The 15,879-nt window shown below is 38.8% G+C and overlaps 1 protein-coding gene across 8 annotated transcripts in view; it reads left to right on the top strand.

Annotated features, from left to right (window-relative positions):
- EHBP1 (EH domain binding protein 1) overlaps positions 1-15,879 on the top strand; it is a 304,632-nt gene that overhangs the window by 129,321 nt on the left and 159,432 nt on the right. For all 8 annotated transcript variants that reach the window (XM_081344185.1, XM_081344189.1, XM_081344187.1 and 5 more), the window contains one exon: positions 13,472-13,661. In XM_081344185.1, coding sequence (XP_081200311.1) covers positions 13,472-13,661 — 190 coding nt within the window. The remainder of the gene's footprint in view (positions 1-13,471; positions 13,662-15,879) is intronic.

The raw sequence follows: 15,879 nt of genomic DNA on the forward strand, positions 1-15,879 counted from the left end.
GCTATTTATATCCCTGCATCATCAGCACAATGTCTCGTAATCAGACTTTCATCAGCAGTACCCGTTGGTGTACTACAAAGAATATAGAACTGGGAAACAGAAACTGTCCATTCAAGCTGTAGATGAATCTCAATCCCCCATTTTGTATGCATGTCACTATTTTTGTGCTCAATCATAATGTCTTCTGTAACATTTTGTGAGTTTTAAAAGACATTTCAAGAACCTATTTTCTACAATGTTCTCTTCTCCTTAATATGTGCAACTGGTATGTAGATTTATAAATTTATGTATTCATAAAATTTGGGTGTTTTCTTTTTAAAAAAGCAATGTTTTACTTGAATAACCACACTTGGAAGTGTGCAGTTTAGTGGTGGAGCAGTGGGCTAATGCCTCCTTAAGTAACACCAGCTGCCTGCAATTAGTGCAGGTTTGCATCCCACCAGGCTCAAGGTTGACTCAGCCTTCCATCCTTCCGAGGTAGGTAAAATGAGGACCCAGATTGTTGGGGGCAATAAGCTGACTTTGTAATAATGCCGCTTGGGGGGGGGGGCGAAAGCCCTAATAAGCAGGCATATACATAGAATGAAGGCTATTGCTAAGCACATTGATTTGTGCTTTAAATTGTAAGCCGCCCTGAGTCTTCGGAGAAGGGCGGGATATAAATGGGATTAAAAAAAAACTGCATTCCAATCTCAGAAGTATGAATTAGGTCAGTGTCCTTAAAATATGGACTAACTAAAATTCATTGACATCTTAAGTGATAGAGGAAAAGCCGCTTAATTTCTGCATACCTCACCAGGAATGGTAATCAAAGAGAGGTACTAAACAGGACTATCTGATAAAGCAGGCAGCATTTTAAAATAAATTAATAAAGGCGGCCTCCAACTGCTTGCCTGAAATCCCATCCAGATACATTTGGATCATATGGGTGGCAGAAGAAGCCTTAATTTAGTGGAATGGCTCAGATTTCATGTAGAGGAGATCATAAGGTTGGTTTCTGAATGTGATTTTCTATTGGAGAAATCTGGAAAAACTTAAGCACATTGGTTTCTGTATGAGCCAATTGGATAGTATACTACCTGGATTATAAAGATCTTCTGAAACTTCTAATCCTTGGCTTTCTAATGATACTCTTCACCATGACCAAGCTGCTCTTCCTTAGCAATGCCAAAGATTATCTGCCTTTCCTTAACAGATAACTGTTTTTCTAGATCAGGGGTCCTCAAACTATGGCCCGTGGGCCGCATGCAGCCCACCCTGTCTTTATATCTGGCCTGCCTCAACCTCCCGGGCAAGCCGTCCAATTGTGAGGAGAGGGAGGGTGGTATGGCGGCGAGAGCCCCAGCCAATGGCGGGATGGCGAGTTGGTGTCCTCTCGCCTCTTCGCATTTTTACTTCAGGGCCGGACTGAGAGGTTTAGGCTTCGCAGCCTTGGCCTCGCTTCTGAGGTGGGTCTCTCACTACGCTACAGAATGCGATCCCCAGCCTCCACCACTGCTGCCGCTGCCACCATACCAAGAGGAAACGTGCTACCGGCCCTCAACATAGCCCCCACCATCGCCAAGGGACCCATCCAGCGGCAAGGGTGACGGCTCCAAGTGAGTGGGCTTGACCCCCGTGAGGGTCGGAGTGGGGCTGCTGGAGTGGGGCTCTGGTTATAGGTCTCAGGAGAGCGGGCAAAGGGCAAGCTATTTGTAAGGGGCAGCCAGGGTGAGTGAGAAAAAAGGAGGAGAATTTCCTCCTGGAAGATTATTTCGGGGTTGCGAGGGGTTGTGTGGAGCTGAGGCGATGAAAGTTCTGGAATGCCAATCGAGAATATTTCTGGCTCAAGTTAAAATGAAGGGTCCTGAGGATGGTGGTTTTCTTGCAGACGTTTCAGGACCCAAAGTGGGATAATAAGTGAACTGATCATGTTACCTAGTTTGGATCATGAGACGTCTGCAAAAAAGCCACCAAGCTCAGAGAGCACCAAGGTCTCTACAGCCGCCCTCTTTCTCCTCTTCTCCTCCATTCCACAAAACCCCTCTTCTTCTGGCATTGCTGATGTTACCTAGTTTGGGTCATGAAATGTCTGCAAGAAAGATACCACACTCAGAGAGCACCAAGGACTCCACAGACGCCCTTCTTCTCCTCTTCTCCTCCATTCCACAAACCCCCTCTCTTCTGGTATTGCTGATGTTACCTAGTTTGGGTCAAGAGACCTCTGCAAGAAATGCTGAATGGAAATAGCACCTTGCTTTTTTGACAGATGTAACAGAGCTACTCAACAGTTTCAATGTGCATCTTCAAGGAAAGGGGAAGCTCATCTGTGATATGCATTCACATGTGAAAGCATTTGAAGTAAAATTGGACATTCTCATTAAACAAGTGAGGGAGGAAAACTTCTGCCATCTTCCCACAACTCAAAAACTATTTGTGGAAAAACCAGCAGTTGCATTCCCAAACAAAAATATGTGTGGAGTCACTGGAAATGTATATTTTCTTCACTTAAAAATTCATTCAAATAATTAACCAATTCATTTTTCTTGTTTCATTTTTTCATTTTATACTTGATTTTACATTGTTCTATAATCATTAATTTTTTTCAAACTATAGGACAATGAACTGGCCCCCTGTTTAAAAAGTTTGAGGACCCCTGTTCTAGATTGTGAGTAGACAAAGGAGGAGGATCACAAATCCCTAAGTATGATAGGAAAAATGTTACTAGTTTTTTTTCTCTCAATACAATCCTCAACTGTGTTTCTTTGCAATAAAAACACACTAGTATTGTACCAGGAAGTTTCAGAAGGAAAAGCTATAATTATGGATTGCCCATCATTCATCTCAGACAGGCTCTGTCTTTCCTATAGACCCCCTCTCATATTGGTTGTCCATTATATGTTGCATAATGGTCATTCATAGAGCTTGTAAAGCTTGTAGCAGCTTTTGTGGAAAAAATACATTAGCAATTCCATGGAAAAGTGTTGGAAACACTGTAGTAATTCTGCTGGTTGTGTTATTGATAGCACCTGGGATAGTCACATGAGGAAGTCCAGTTTTCTATATGTAATGGAATAATACTTATCAGAGGCAAAGAAGCTGGATTCACATAGCACAGTAAGCCATAATTTTGGTTACAAATCATGGTTGCATTTGCGCAACACATTATGCCAGTGGTTCTCAACCTGTGGTCTGTGGATACTTGGGGACCATGATGTCATCACAGGGGGTCTGTGATGGCTTGAAGAAATGTTATGATTTAAATCTTAAACCTTGGGGACTCAGGCCATGGTCCATGGTCACAACAGGTATTTAAAATGGGTCTACAGCAAATAAAAGGTTGAGAACTACTGCACTGTACAATAAAGTATAGTTTACACAGCATAGCATTTGCATACTTCCAATACAATAAGTCAGAATTGAAGCACAGTATGTGTATGTAGTGTGTCAGGGGAAAAAAGTAATATCTAGAGCACATTGTTCTTGTGCCTAAATGCCTACATGGGGCTTCCCTTGAGGACCACCCGGAGGCTCCAACTGGTACAGAATGCAGCCGTGAGAGTTGTGTTGGGAGTCTCCCGATACTCCCATGTCACACCTCTGCTCCATGAGCTGCATTGGTTACCAGTTGTCTTCCGGGTGAGATTCAAGGTACTAGTAATGGTGTTTAAAGCCCTACATGGCAGGGGTCCGGAGTACCTTAGGGAACACCTGCTGCCGGCATCAACTTCCCTCCGCCCTGTGCGTTCCCACAGAGAGGGCCTCCTCAGGGTGCCACCGGTCAGAGAATGTCGATTGGTGGCCCCCAGGGGGAGATCCTTCTCTGTGGGCGCCCCGGAACTATGGAACCAGTTACCGGTTGAGCTCCGGACGGCGCCCGATCTTCGCTCCTTTCGCCGCGATCTAAAAACATACTTGTTTGAACAAGCCGGCCTGGCCTGAGGGGGGATTGGTGGGGTTTTTACTGTCATTTTATTGGGGTTTTTATTATGTATTAACTGTTTTTAATGGGCATTTATTTAATTACTTTTTTAACTTTTGTAATTCTGTGTTTTATTCTTGCCCTGTACACCGCCCTGAGTCCTTCGGGAGAAGGGCGGTATAGAAATATTAATAAATTAAATTAAATTAAATTAAACAATAAATCTTATTGTGGAAGTGAGGAGAAGAAGAAGGAGGTGGTGTGCCATCCAAATATTATTCCAGCAGTTCCAATCACAATCTCGCTCCCAGCATTGAGGAAGTAGTCCTATAATGACTGAGAGAATACTCATTCTTCCTTTGTATAAACTAGCAGTGGAACTCTGTGTACACAGTGACTATCACAGGTATAAAGATTTTCATTCTGCAAAGTTGATAGATTTGGGACAATGAGTATCCATGACAGAGCAGGCAAATGATGAAATGTGCATCATGATATCATTGCAGAATTGCCGTGATTTTTGTAGTTGTATTAGGATAGAAATACATAATCACAGCATTTGTGTAATGTCATTGCATGTGTGTCATCAAATTGATTTTTACTGCAAAGAGTGGTCATCAGGAGTAAACATGTAGAAAATGCTTCCAATCTGAAACAATTTGAGTTTGAAACACCTTGACTCAGAAATTTACCTCTGAGATTGGAAACAGCTTGTTTCAAATTGGAATGAGATGTTTCAGCTTCAGTATATTTTGTGCTTCTCTACATAGGTGTATCAAGCCAAGAGATAAATGGAGCAGTGTTCTAGGAAACAGCTTAAGGATGTTAAGCCTAAATAAAACTAGCCATGTTCATCTGGGAAGGCACACAGATATTGTAGTCCACCTTTAGCATTGCTTCTTAGCAGGTGTTTAAGTTACATTGCTCAGGATTCTGGAGATTATAAAGGGTAGTTGAAACTAGTAGCCCCTGAGACACCAATCTTCCATGAATTTCTCATTCTTGTTGCTGTTTAAAGTGTTGGCTATTTCCACATTCTATAAATGTGAATTCCTCAGTTGAATTATATCAGGGGTGTCAAACTGGTGGCCCATGGGCCGGATGCATCACGCACAGGCCATGCCCACCCCAGCTCTACAAAGTCAAAAAAATGTTGCAATACGTCACAGTATGTCACATGATGCAATTGAGTTTGACACCCGTGAATTATGTGATGCATGCTTAATCCCATCTTCCATGTATTGTTTTTGGGTATTTGTGCCTGAGTTGTTAGGCCTGCATGAGCCATTAGCTCTTCTAGAAGCTCCTGGAGATCAAACTACTTGTTCACCATTCCTTTTCTCCTCAGTTTCTATCACACCTGAGGCCAGGCCAAAATAGCCTGTTCTTTCATCTGTTTTGTCCATGTTTACTTCTTCTCCTTATCCATGTTATTGCCTACTCACCTTTTAGAAACCCTTTGAGATTTAGAGGAATATGACACAGATTTTAAAAATTTCAGGTCACCTTTCTGCAAATGGAGAAGCAGCACTCATTGGGTACAGTTCACGTGAGATAAGCATTTATTTCAAATCTGCTCTCATTTTGTCTACACTCTAAACCAAACAACTCTAATCTTTTCAATCTCTTTTCACAGAAGTCTCTTCATCTTTCTTATCATTTTCATCATCCGTCTCTGGATCATCCTATTTTTTCTCCTGTTTGTCTTTTTTAAGATGTGGTGACCAGCCTTGCCTGCAGTATTCAAGACGAGGGAACCCTCTGAGATTTGTGTGATGGCACTGGGACCCTTTCAGTATTGCATCTCAGTCACTATGCATGCACATCTTTTGTTTGTATAACTGTCCATGATTATCTGTGGAATTCAGAAGTATTAAAAAGTGGCTTGATTTCTGGAGAAGATTTTCACAATTACAAGCAAAATATATTTACTTCAAAGCTGTCATCCTGCTATGTAACGCATTAAATCTAGAAAAAATAATACAGTGAAACCTTGATTTAACAGACCAGTAGGGAGGAGGAAATATTCATTATTCCCAATTGTTCTGTAAATTGGAGAGTTTGTTATTTGCAATGATATTATTATGCAGCTGACACAAATTACTTCATTTGTGCATTGTTTCACCACACTTATTATTTCTATTGTGCAAGTGATATAACTTATAATTTTTACCACTGATGTAATCATTTCATCCAGGTCTGCTAAGTCAAGATCTCCCTGTATAATATAGTTGTTCATTTGTATGTTTAAATATAGAACTATATATATGGAATTTCTAGAACTAAATGTTTTTGCCTTTAGTAGGACAATTTTTCAAGAATTTTGCTTCTGGCAACCTGTTCCAAGTTCGCAATTTCTCTATAAGTAGTCCTCAACTTATGCCCATAACTGGGACCAGAATTTTTATTGTCAAGCAAGGAAGTTGTTAAATGAATCTCACTCATTTTACAATCTTTTTTTGCCACAGTTGTTAAGCAAATCACTACAGTTGTTTAGTGAATCCTGCAGTTGTGATTCAAGCCAGTGAATCTGGTTTTCCCCATTGACTTTGCTTGTTGGAAACCAATTGGTAAGGTCATAAATGGCAATCACATGACCCCAGGGTACTGCAGCTGTCATATATGAACACATGCCAGTTGCCATGGAGACATTGCACTAGTCATAAGGTAATGGTCACTTTTTTCAATGCCACTGTAACTTAATAATCATTAAACTAAAGGTTGTAAGTCAAAGACTGCCTGTCTTGTTCACTCAGTGCCTTTTTGTCAAGTTTTAAATGAAACTTTGCCTAGCTTGCAGTTCTGTACAGATTTTTGTAATAAGTAAACTGTTAACTAATAAGATCATTTTCCCGCCAAACTAATAATTTTGCGTGCTATGACATTATAACTATTTTTTGATGGCCACAAACCTTCATTGCTGCAAAAACATTTCTTGGTCTTTTACAATACAGATGAGGAGGTAGTATTAGTATTGTAAAGACATTTTAAATTAGCATTTCTGTTTTATCTGTGGTAAACGTTTTAATTTAAAATTCCATAGTTTTGCCCTCTGTATTGGCTCCTGTGTGACAAAAGAATTTGCCATTAAGTCCTTGCAAAAACTGGTTTAAAAAGTTTGGTTCAGAAGATAAAACTAATCTTCTGAACCAAACTTTTTAAACCAGTTTTTGCAAGGAAGATAGTCACATTAAATTATAAAATGTAACAACAGGCATTATCTAGAAGGGATGTGGTTTTACCTTTAGGGGCCTCTATTGAGCTTTCACCTTCTTTAGGTTTTCCTTCATTACAGTTTGTTCAGAAAAAATATACCGGTATACTAAATGTGGATGCTTCATCATGATTCCAGAGGTCTCTTCCAAAGGTTTTTCAGAGAGAGAGAGAGAGCATTTTTTAAAATCATATTCAGCTCTCAGGGAGTCCCGGTTTTATTTCAGTTTTATTTTCCTAGTTTTCATGTACCAGAACTATAGGGCTTTGCAGGTCTTACGACCATAGTTGGCACTGGAATATTTCATTGTGGTTGTAGGTTGAGGCACTTACATGACCAGACCCAATTTTTGTTAGCGTTTTTACAATGGCTGTTAAGTGAATCACAGAGTTATAAGTCTGAATCATGTGGTTGTTAAAAGAGTCACATGGTTGTTACCATTCCATTCTCCCAAATCAATTTTTTGCCAGAAACTGGCAAAAAGCATTGGAAATCACAGTCATGTGATCATGAGAAACTGCAGCCAGTCATAAATGTGAGCTGTTTGCCAAGTGCCCAAAATATGTTAATGGGGCCATGGTGAGGGGTGTGGGTGATGCTTTACAATGGCCGGAAGTGCTTTACGGGGTGTAAGGCACTCTTTTTGAGGCCTTTTAACTTTGAATGGTCATTGCAAAACAGGTTGGAAATTAAGAACTACTAGTAACCTGAAGGGACGCGGTGGCTCAGTGGGTTAGGACGCTGAGCTTGTCGATCAGAAGGTCGGCAGTTTGGCGGGTCGAATCCTGAGTGCCGCGTAGCAGAGTGAGCACCTGTTACTCGTCCCAACTTCTGCCAACCTAGCAGTTCGAATGCACGTAAAAATGCAAGTAGAAAAATAGGGACCACTATGGTGGGAAGGTAACAGCGTTCCATGTGCCTTTGGCGTCTAGTCATGCCGGCCACATGACCACGGAGACGTCCTCGGACAAACGCTGGCTCTTCGGCTTTGAAACGGAGATGAGCACCGGCCCCTAGAGTTGGAAATGACTAGCACACATGTGCGGGGGAACCTTTACCTTTTAGTAACCTGAAGAAAAAAAAGGTACAGGTATATTTAAGTGATTGTCCACTAGGACTCCGAGATCTCTCTCACAGTTACTACTATTGAGCAAGGTAGCACCTATACTATACCTGTGCATTTGATTTTTCCTGCCTAAATGTAGAACCTTACTTTTTTCACCATTGAATTTCATTTTGTTAGATAGTGCCCAGTGTTCAAGTCTGTCCAGATCCTCCTGTATCTTAAGCCTATCTTCTGGAGTATTGGCTATTCGTGTCAGCTTGGTGTTGTCTGCAGCTGCCAAAAAAGCCAACACAGTGCTAGGCTGCATTAACAGAAGGATAGAATCAAGATCACGTGAAGTACTAATACCACTTTACAATGCCTTGGTAAGGCCACACCTGGAATACTGCATCCAGTTTTGGTCACCACGATGTAAAAAGATGTCGAGACTCTAGAAAGAGTACAGAGAAGCGCAGCAAAGATGATTAGAGGTCTGGAGACTAAAACATGTAAGGAATGGCTGCTGGAATTGGGTATGTGTAGTTTAATGAATAAGGGACGCGGTGGCTCAGTGGGTTAGGACGCTGAGCTTGTCGATCATAAGGTCGGCAGTTTGGCGGGTCGAATCCCGAGTGCCGCGTAACAGAGTGAGCGCCTGTTACTCGTCCCAGCTTCTGCCAACCTAGCAGTTCGAAAGCACGTAAAAATGCAAGTAGAAAAATAGGGACCACTACGGTGGGAAGGTAACAGCGTTCCGTGCGCCTTTGGCGTCCAGTCATGCCGGCCACATGACCACGGAGATGTCCTCGGACAAGCGCTGGCTCTTCGGCTTTGAAACGGAGATGAGCACCGGCCCCTAGAGTTGGAAACGACTAGCACGCATGTGCGGGGGAACCTTTACCTTTACCTTTTTAGTTTAATGAAGAGAAGGGTGAGGGGTGACATGATAGCAGTGTTCCAATATCCCAGGGGCTACCACAAAGAAGAGGGAACCAAGCTATTCTCCAAAGCACCTGAAAGCAGGACAAGAAGCAACAGATGGAAACTAGTCAAGGAGAGAAGCAACCTAGAACTAAGGAGAAACTTCCTGACAGTTAGAACAACTAACCAGTGGAACAACCTGCCTCCAGAAGTGGTGAATGCTCCAACACTGGAAGTTTTTAAGAAGAGACTGGACAGCCATTTGTCTGAAATGGTATAGGGTTTCCTGCCTGAGCAGGGGGTTGGACTAGATGACCTCCAAGGTCCCTTCCAACAACTACTTCTTCTTCTTCTTCTTCTTCTTCTTCTTCTTCTTCTTCTTCTTCTTCTTCTTCTTCTTCTTCTTCTCCTCCTCCTCCTCCTCCTCCTCCTCCTCCTCCTCCTCCTCCTCCTCCTCCTTCTTCTTCTTCTTTATTTTTTTATTTTAATCCCATTTATATCAGGGCGGCTTACAATCTAAGCACAAATCAAATGTGCTTAGCACATTTCTTCTTCATCATCACCATCATCATCATCATCATCATCATCATCATCATCATCATCATCATTATTATTATTATTATTATTATTATTATTATTATTATTATTATTATTATTATTAGGTGTCTGGTTGTGCTCAATTCTAGGGGCGTGCGTCCTAATCTCCATTTTCTAGCTGAGGAAGCCAGTGTTGTCTGAAGACACTTACAGAGTCATGTGAAATTCTACTCAAATTGCCCTATGAATTATTTTCCAGAACAAGATCTGGGGGGGAAAAGTATTTTAATACTGATGTTGTTATTTTGTGCATAATTTAACTCAAAGTTTATACTTTTTTATTCACAAGTAACTATTCACATGAGCTTAGCATAAATATAATGTAATGAAAGTCATGATCACATTTTGCACAGCTGCACAAATTTTTGGACAAGAGTATTTCTTCTTAAGTAAATGAAACATAATCTTGGTTGAAGGGGATATCTCTTATCCAGAAACAAACCAGAATAAATACGTTATTTAAACATTCAGGGTTAGGTAATTACTAAAATATATTTTGAGCACCTTTTGAGATGGAGATCCATATTGCTTTTACAATATTAGTGAAGCATGATCTCCTTAATCTATTTTATAGTAGATAAATGATTTAAAATCTGTTCAGATTTGGAAGTTTGGTTCTTTGATGTTTATCACACTGTACACTGGTAAAATAAGAGTGACACACAAACTGAAAATCAAAGTTTTTCAAGAAATATATCATATAATAAAACTTAGATGTTTCATACTGTTGTCCCATATTCAAAAAAGCAAATTCGAAAGTTTCCAAAGACAAACGTGAGGTCAGGTTGGGCCAGTTTTTTTCCTAAATGTACGTATTAAATCATCCATCTGCCTTTGTTTCTGTTCCAAAAGAAAGGAGTCCTGCAGAGGCTGAACTTTTCTGAATGTCTATATTAACCTAAATTTCTGCCTTAGCAAAAGTTCCCAGGAATCCTGTTACAAACTGGTGGACCAAAGCATTTTAAAACTAGGTTTCATATATGATAATACAAAATAGTGTGTGTGCCTAGGTTGTATTTAAAGTGAACTAATTTAAATGTGGGTGGGGTGTGGAAATATGTGTCGCATATTTAAAACTTCTGAGAAGTTTTAAAGAAACTTAGGAAAAGTTTATTTTCTTAAAAACAAATGTGTGCTCGTGCAAAAATAGGAAAAAAGTTTCTGTAACTAGTAGCAACTTATTCATTACTCACATTAGATATGGGGTAATCTCTGACAGATGTTGAATCTCTGATTCTAAGGCTATAGGGGGTCAGCTGTTAAAACATGCTGTTTGTTAAATGTCCACACGCAAAAATAACTTTTAGAACAAACGAAAACTCTGTAACCTCCCATGTATAAATGCATTGTCCTTATTCTTATCTCATCTTTTCTCATCATTAATTTCACCCTGCTTTGAATTTCCTGTGTTTGAGGACAGCTTAACAAGCTTGTTAGCAAAATTAAATGATTGAGAGACATTCTTGAGTTTTCTCTTCCAAATGGAGTGCCATTCATTTCCCACTTTTGCCTTTTGTCGTGCATGTCTCCATTGTTTATTTTGACATCACTCTTGAGTTTTGATTTTGTTTATGTTTTTTTGCATTTGATGAGCACTGCTGTGAGAACATCTCAAAGGTGCATTCACTTGCAACCTGGTTATTTTCGTCTCAGTTACTTTTTTTGTTTAACTAGGTCAACATCTTCTGTCTGCAATAAATAATGACAACCCTACTGTACTATACTACTTATGAATGCAGTTAGGTTTTATATTTGCTTTAAAGCCTTTTCTCTTTTCCCAGAAATCTAATTATATAATTAGAAAACTTGACTCTTCAGAAAATTACTTACTATGAATGGTTCTTCCTGGTTACAAAAGAAATCACAAGCCACAGGGTGGTAGTAAATGCATTAACATCCTTGTTTATATCCTACTTATCTAGCTCAAAATCCAAATCATTCAGAGTGCTTTTGAGACTGAATTAGGAGAACAACAACAACAAAATTAAGCATTTCCATGCTAGAGAAAATAAATATAAATCCAAAATCATTAAATTAAAAGGTAATCTGTTAGAAAACTATCCAAACTGCAGGCCAAGATCTCCGTGAATGTATTTAGCAGCATGTGGATCTTTTGAAAATGGAATTCCATAAAGTTGAAATATATCATTAAAGGAGGATACACTTTTAGATTCATATAAATTGTTCAAAACGCTCTGAAAATAAAATTCCAAATGACCTTTTATAGAGATGTTACTAAAACCTCTCCCAAAACAGTGAGGCTACTGAAATAATTTTCTAGAAAGTTCTCAGTTCTCTGGACCAGATTTGCATGAGTGGAGGGACGGGATAATGCATCAAAATGACCTTTTTGTTTTTTGTTTGCAGAAGCTTAGTCTACTTCAAGAGCTTTTCTATAAATACAGCAAGATTTAAATCCAAATTCAGAAATGCTGACTATCTGGAGTCTCTGGCAGGGACACAATGTGCTTTCAGACCCTTCCTTGGCACCTGCCAGACTTCTTCAACCTGGCTTTTTAATTTTGTTTGTCTGTCTGCTTGCCTGCTTGCCTGCCTGGATGCCAGCCTATCTATCTATCTATCTATCTATCTATCTATCTATCTATCTATCTATCTATCTATCTATCTATCTATCTATCTATCTATCTATCTATCTATCTATCTATCTATCTATCTCTATGCTTGAAAGCAAAGTACAAGCCACCAGTATTGTCTTTAATTCCAAAGAATGCTTCTGGATCCTCTCTGGACCTTACAGGATATCATAAGAAATAAGCATGGACAACAGCTGCAAGCCAGTGTTTTGTCTGGAATGTACCAACTTGTTCAGGAAGAAAAAGCGTAATTTCTACAGATTTAATAGCTTCCTCTTTCTTTTCGGATATGTATTTGGGAGCATTTATCAATATTCTAAGCTAGACTTTTATAACTTGATTCAAAATCAAACGTGGAGAAAAACAAAACTAATTTTTATTTTATTGTATTCAAGAATTTTGATGCAAAAATGTGATAATTCATGAAATTATTAAGTATGTCAAATATGCTTCTCTCTGGGTTATAACAGAATGAGTTGTGAACAAGTAGGGAATATCACTTCATAAAGCTTTTTTTTATTTATTTCTTTTCTTGCTTAAGACGACTGACAGTTCCAGCAAACACTATTTGCTATATCTCCAATCTCTAAAAAATTATAGACTGTATATATAAATTGTTTTCCTTGTCAAATTGCTAAAGAGTAGCTAACTTGCTAAATTTGAAAAATCATTCCGATCTTGCTTTTCCTTTCACAGGTTTTGTACGTTAGACCACATTTAAAGTATGAAAAGTATATAAGAATTTGGGCAAAATAAGAGGTTTTATGTCAGTATAGTCAGCATTATCAGTTTATATTATCTTGATTGTTACTATACAAATAAAATGAAGAGTTTGAAAATATTATTTTTGCTGAGTTAAATCTCAGTCTTCGGAAACAAGAGGTAATATTTAATATATATATATATATATATAAGGCCTCTATGGGCCCATTTTACTCCTAATAAAGTTTTTAAAAAATGGTGACTACAGATTTCTTGACCTAAGGCATTATTTGTACCTAGCTGCACAACACGTCATTCATCTGTTTATTCGGGGCAGGGAAATTAGTAGCATAAAGAGCAGGTCTTTTGTCTCTATGTGTTTTTTTTTAAAAAAAGTAAACTACATCGGTTGCTATTTAGTACAAAGGAAATACTTTCAGGATTGGCACTAAAAATACTGAGATAGCAAATAAATTTGTTTCCCTTCTTTCAATTAGATCCAATCCCTTTTATGAACCCAAAGCAAGTTCTGCTTTAAATGATCAAGTTACTTCAGTGAAAGAAACAGAAAGGAAGATGAAAAGAAAAGCTCCGGAACCACCAATTCTCTCATCCAAGGTAGAAAGAGAAGCAAGTGAGAACATGTCAGCTATTCATGCAGTGAAAGAGCTTTCCTCTTCTCCTAAGGTGTGTACTACCTTGTCAGAAGTCTTTGCTAAAAGTTGAAATCCCTCTTCTTCTGTTGCACATATTGGCAACCTTCTCGGTTAATGCATGCAGCTTTGGCTATACATCCTCCACTTATCTTCACTTATTTCATTCACAGTAGGCAGAAGCAAGATTTTGCCCCTTAATACTTGCCTCCCACACTATTTCATGTGTGTGTGTATGTGTGTGTGTGTGTGTGTGTGTGTGTGCATGCATGCATTGCCATCAGCTCTAGGCACAAAGTACAAAATGTACTGGAATTTTTATTTTATTCGATTATAAATCTTGAAAACAGCATTAAACTCTTCGAAATAAATGACAATATCTTGAAGAAATGCAATGAAATGCAGATTATACAGCTCAGAATTTGAAGCATGATGACTGTAATCTTATGTAGGCTAACCAAAGATTAAATCCCACTGAGCAAAGTATTTTACTTCCAAGTAAAATTATTCAAGATTACTCTTGTAACCATTTAAAAAAATTGTTTGGTTTTTCACAAATGAATGGACTTTCAGAGCAAGGAAAAATAACCAGTGTTCCCAGGTGTAAGAAATTACTATCATCTGAAGCATATCATATTGGAGAAGTAAATTTAGTTTTCACGTATCATAATTTTAAGAAATATTGATGCATTCGTGTTCGAAAAGTTGTTAACAAACAGCAACAAAATTGGAGATAGTTTACATACAACTTGAACATACAGACTTGAACATTGGGCACTATCTAATAAAATGAAATTCAGTAGTGAAAAAAGTAAGGTTCTACAGAAAAAGCAGTTAAATATGAGCCAGCAGTGTGCTTCAGCTGCCAAAAAAGGCAACACAGTTCTAGGTTGCATTAACAAAGGGATAGAATCAAGATCACATGAAATGTTAACTCCACTTTATAATGGCTTGGTAAGACTACACTTGGAATACTGCATCCGGTTTAATCACCACGATGTAAAAAAAAGATGTTGAGACTCTAGAACAGTGGCTCCCCACCTTTTCTAGAATGCTTCTGATATATTCTCACATTCCTTACAAAAGTTTGAAATAACAGCAACGAATTATGCATATACGCTATAATTTTGAAAACCCAAGTTTTCACACCCCCTGGAATATCTTCTCGCATCCCCAGTTAGGAACCCCTGCTCTAGAAAGAGTGCAGAGAAGAAAACAAAGATGATTAGGAGACTGGAGGCTAAAATATATGAAGAATAGTTGCTGGAATTGGGTATGTCTAGTCTTAATGAAGAGAAGGAAGAGGGGTGACATGATAGCAGTGTTCCATTATCTCAGGGATTGCCAGAAAGAAGAGGGAGTCAAGCTATTCTCCAAAGCACCTGAAGGCAGTACAAGAAGTAACAGATGGAAACTAATCAAGGAGAGAAGCAACCTAGAACTAAGGAGAACAGTTAGAACAATTAACCAGTGGAACAACCTGCCTCCAGAAGTTGTGAATGCTCCAACACTGACAGTTTTTAAGAAGAGACTGGACAGCCATTTGTCTGAAATATTATAGGATTTTCTGCCTGACTAAGGGGTTGGACCGGAAGACATCTAAGGTCCCTTCCAACTCTGTTATTCTGTTAACTGTCAGTTGCAGAATCAAAATTGTTAAATAACTTGGAATTTTGCCTATAGCATAACATTGGATTTGATCTGGACTTTGTCCTTCAAATGTAAGGGCTCCAATCTGTGGAAAACCTTAGAATTAGCATAGGAATTATCTGAGCAGAAGGGAAGGAGACAACTTTGACAGCCCTCTCCTATTTGGGGGGAGATTTAGGAAGCATAGGCTTCCCAATGGAAACTTCCCCCAGGAGAATTCTGCTTTAGCGATGGTCATGCCAGGAGAATCAAAGTCTGCATCCAACCCATTCAATAATTCTCTCTTCATATTTTTCTTACCTTAGATAAGCTTGCTCTTTTCCTAGATAAAACCATTTTTAAAAAACTTTAAATGTTTTCCTTTAATTCTAATTCAGCCTGTCTGCAGTATGATGATTCATTCTTTTTGAACAAAATGGTGTGCTTCTGTTTCTTCTCTTCCGTGAATTCGCTAGACCTTAAGTGTATTAATTAATGCTTAAAAGTTTCTTAAATAACAAGAAAAAACACAACAAGCTTAGTAGTTCTATCTTCGATTTGTAACTTACCAGCCTAAAGCGCAAATTGCATGCAGTAATATTGCAAGAAATGAATAAATAGCA

This window comes from Vipera berus, assembly GCF_964194415.1.
Source record: "Vipera berus genome assembly, chromosome: 1".
NCBI lineage: Eukaryota > Metazoa > Chordata > Lepidosauria > Squamata > Viperidae > Vipera > Vipera berus.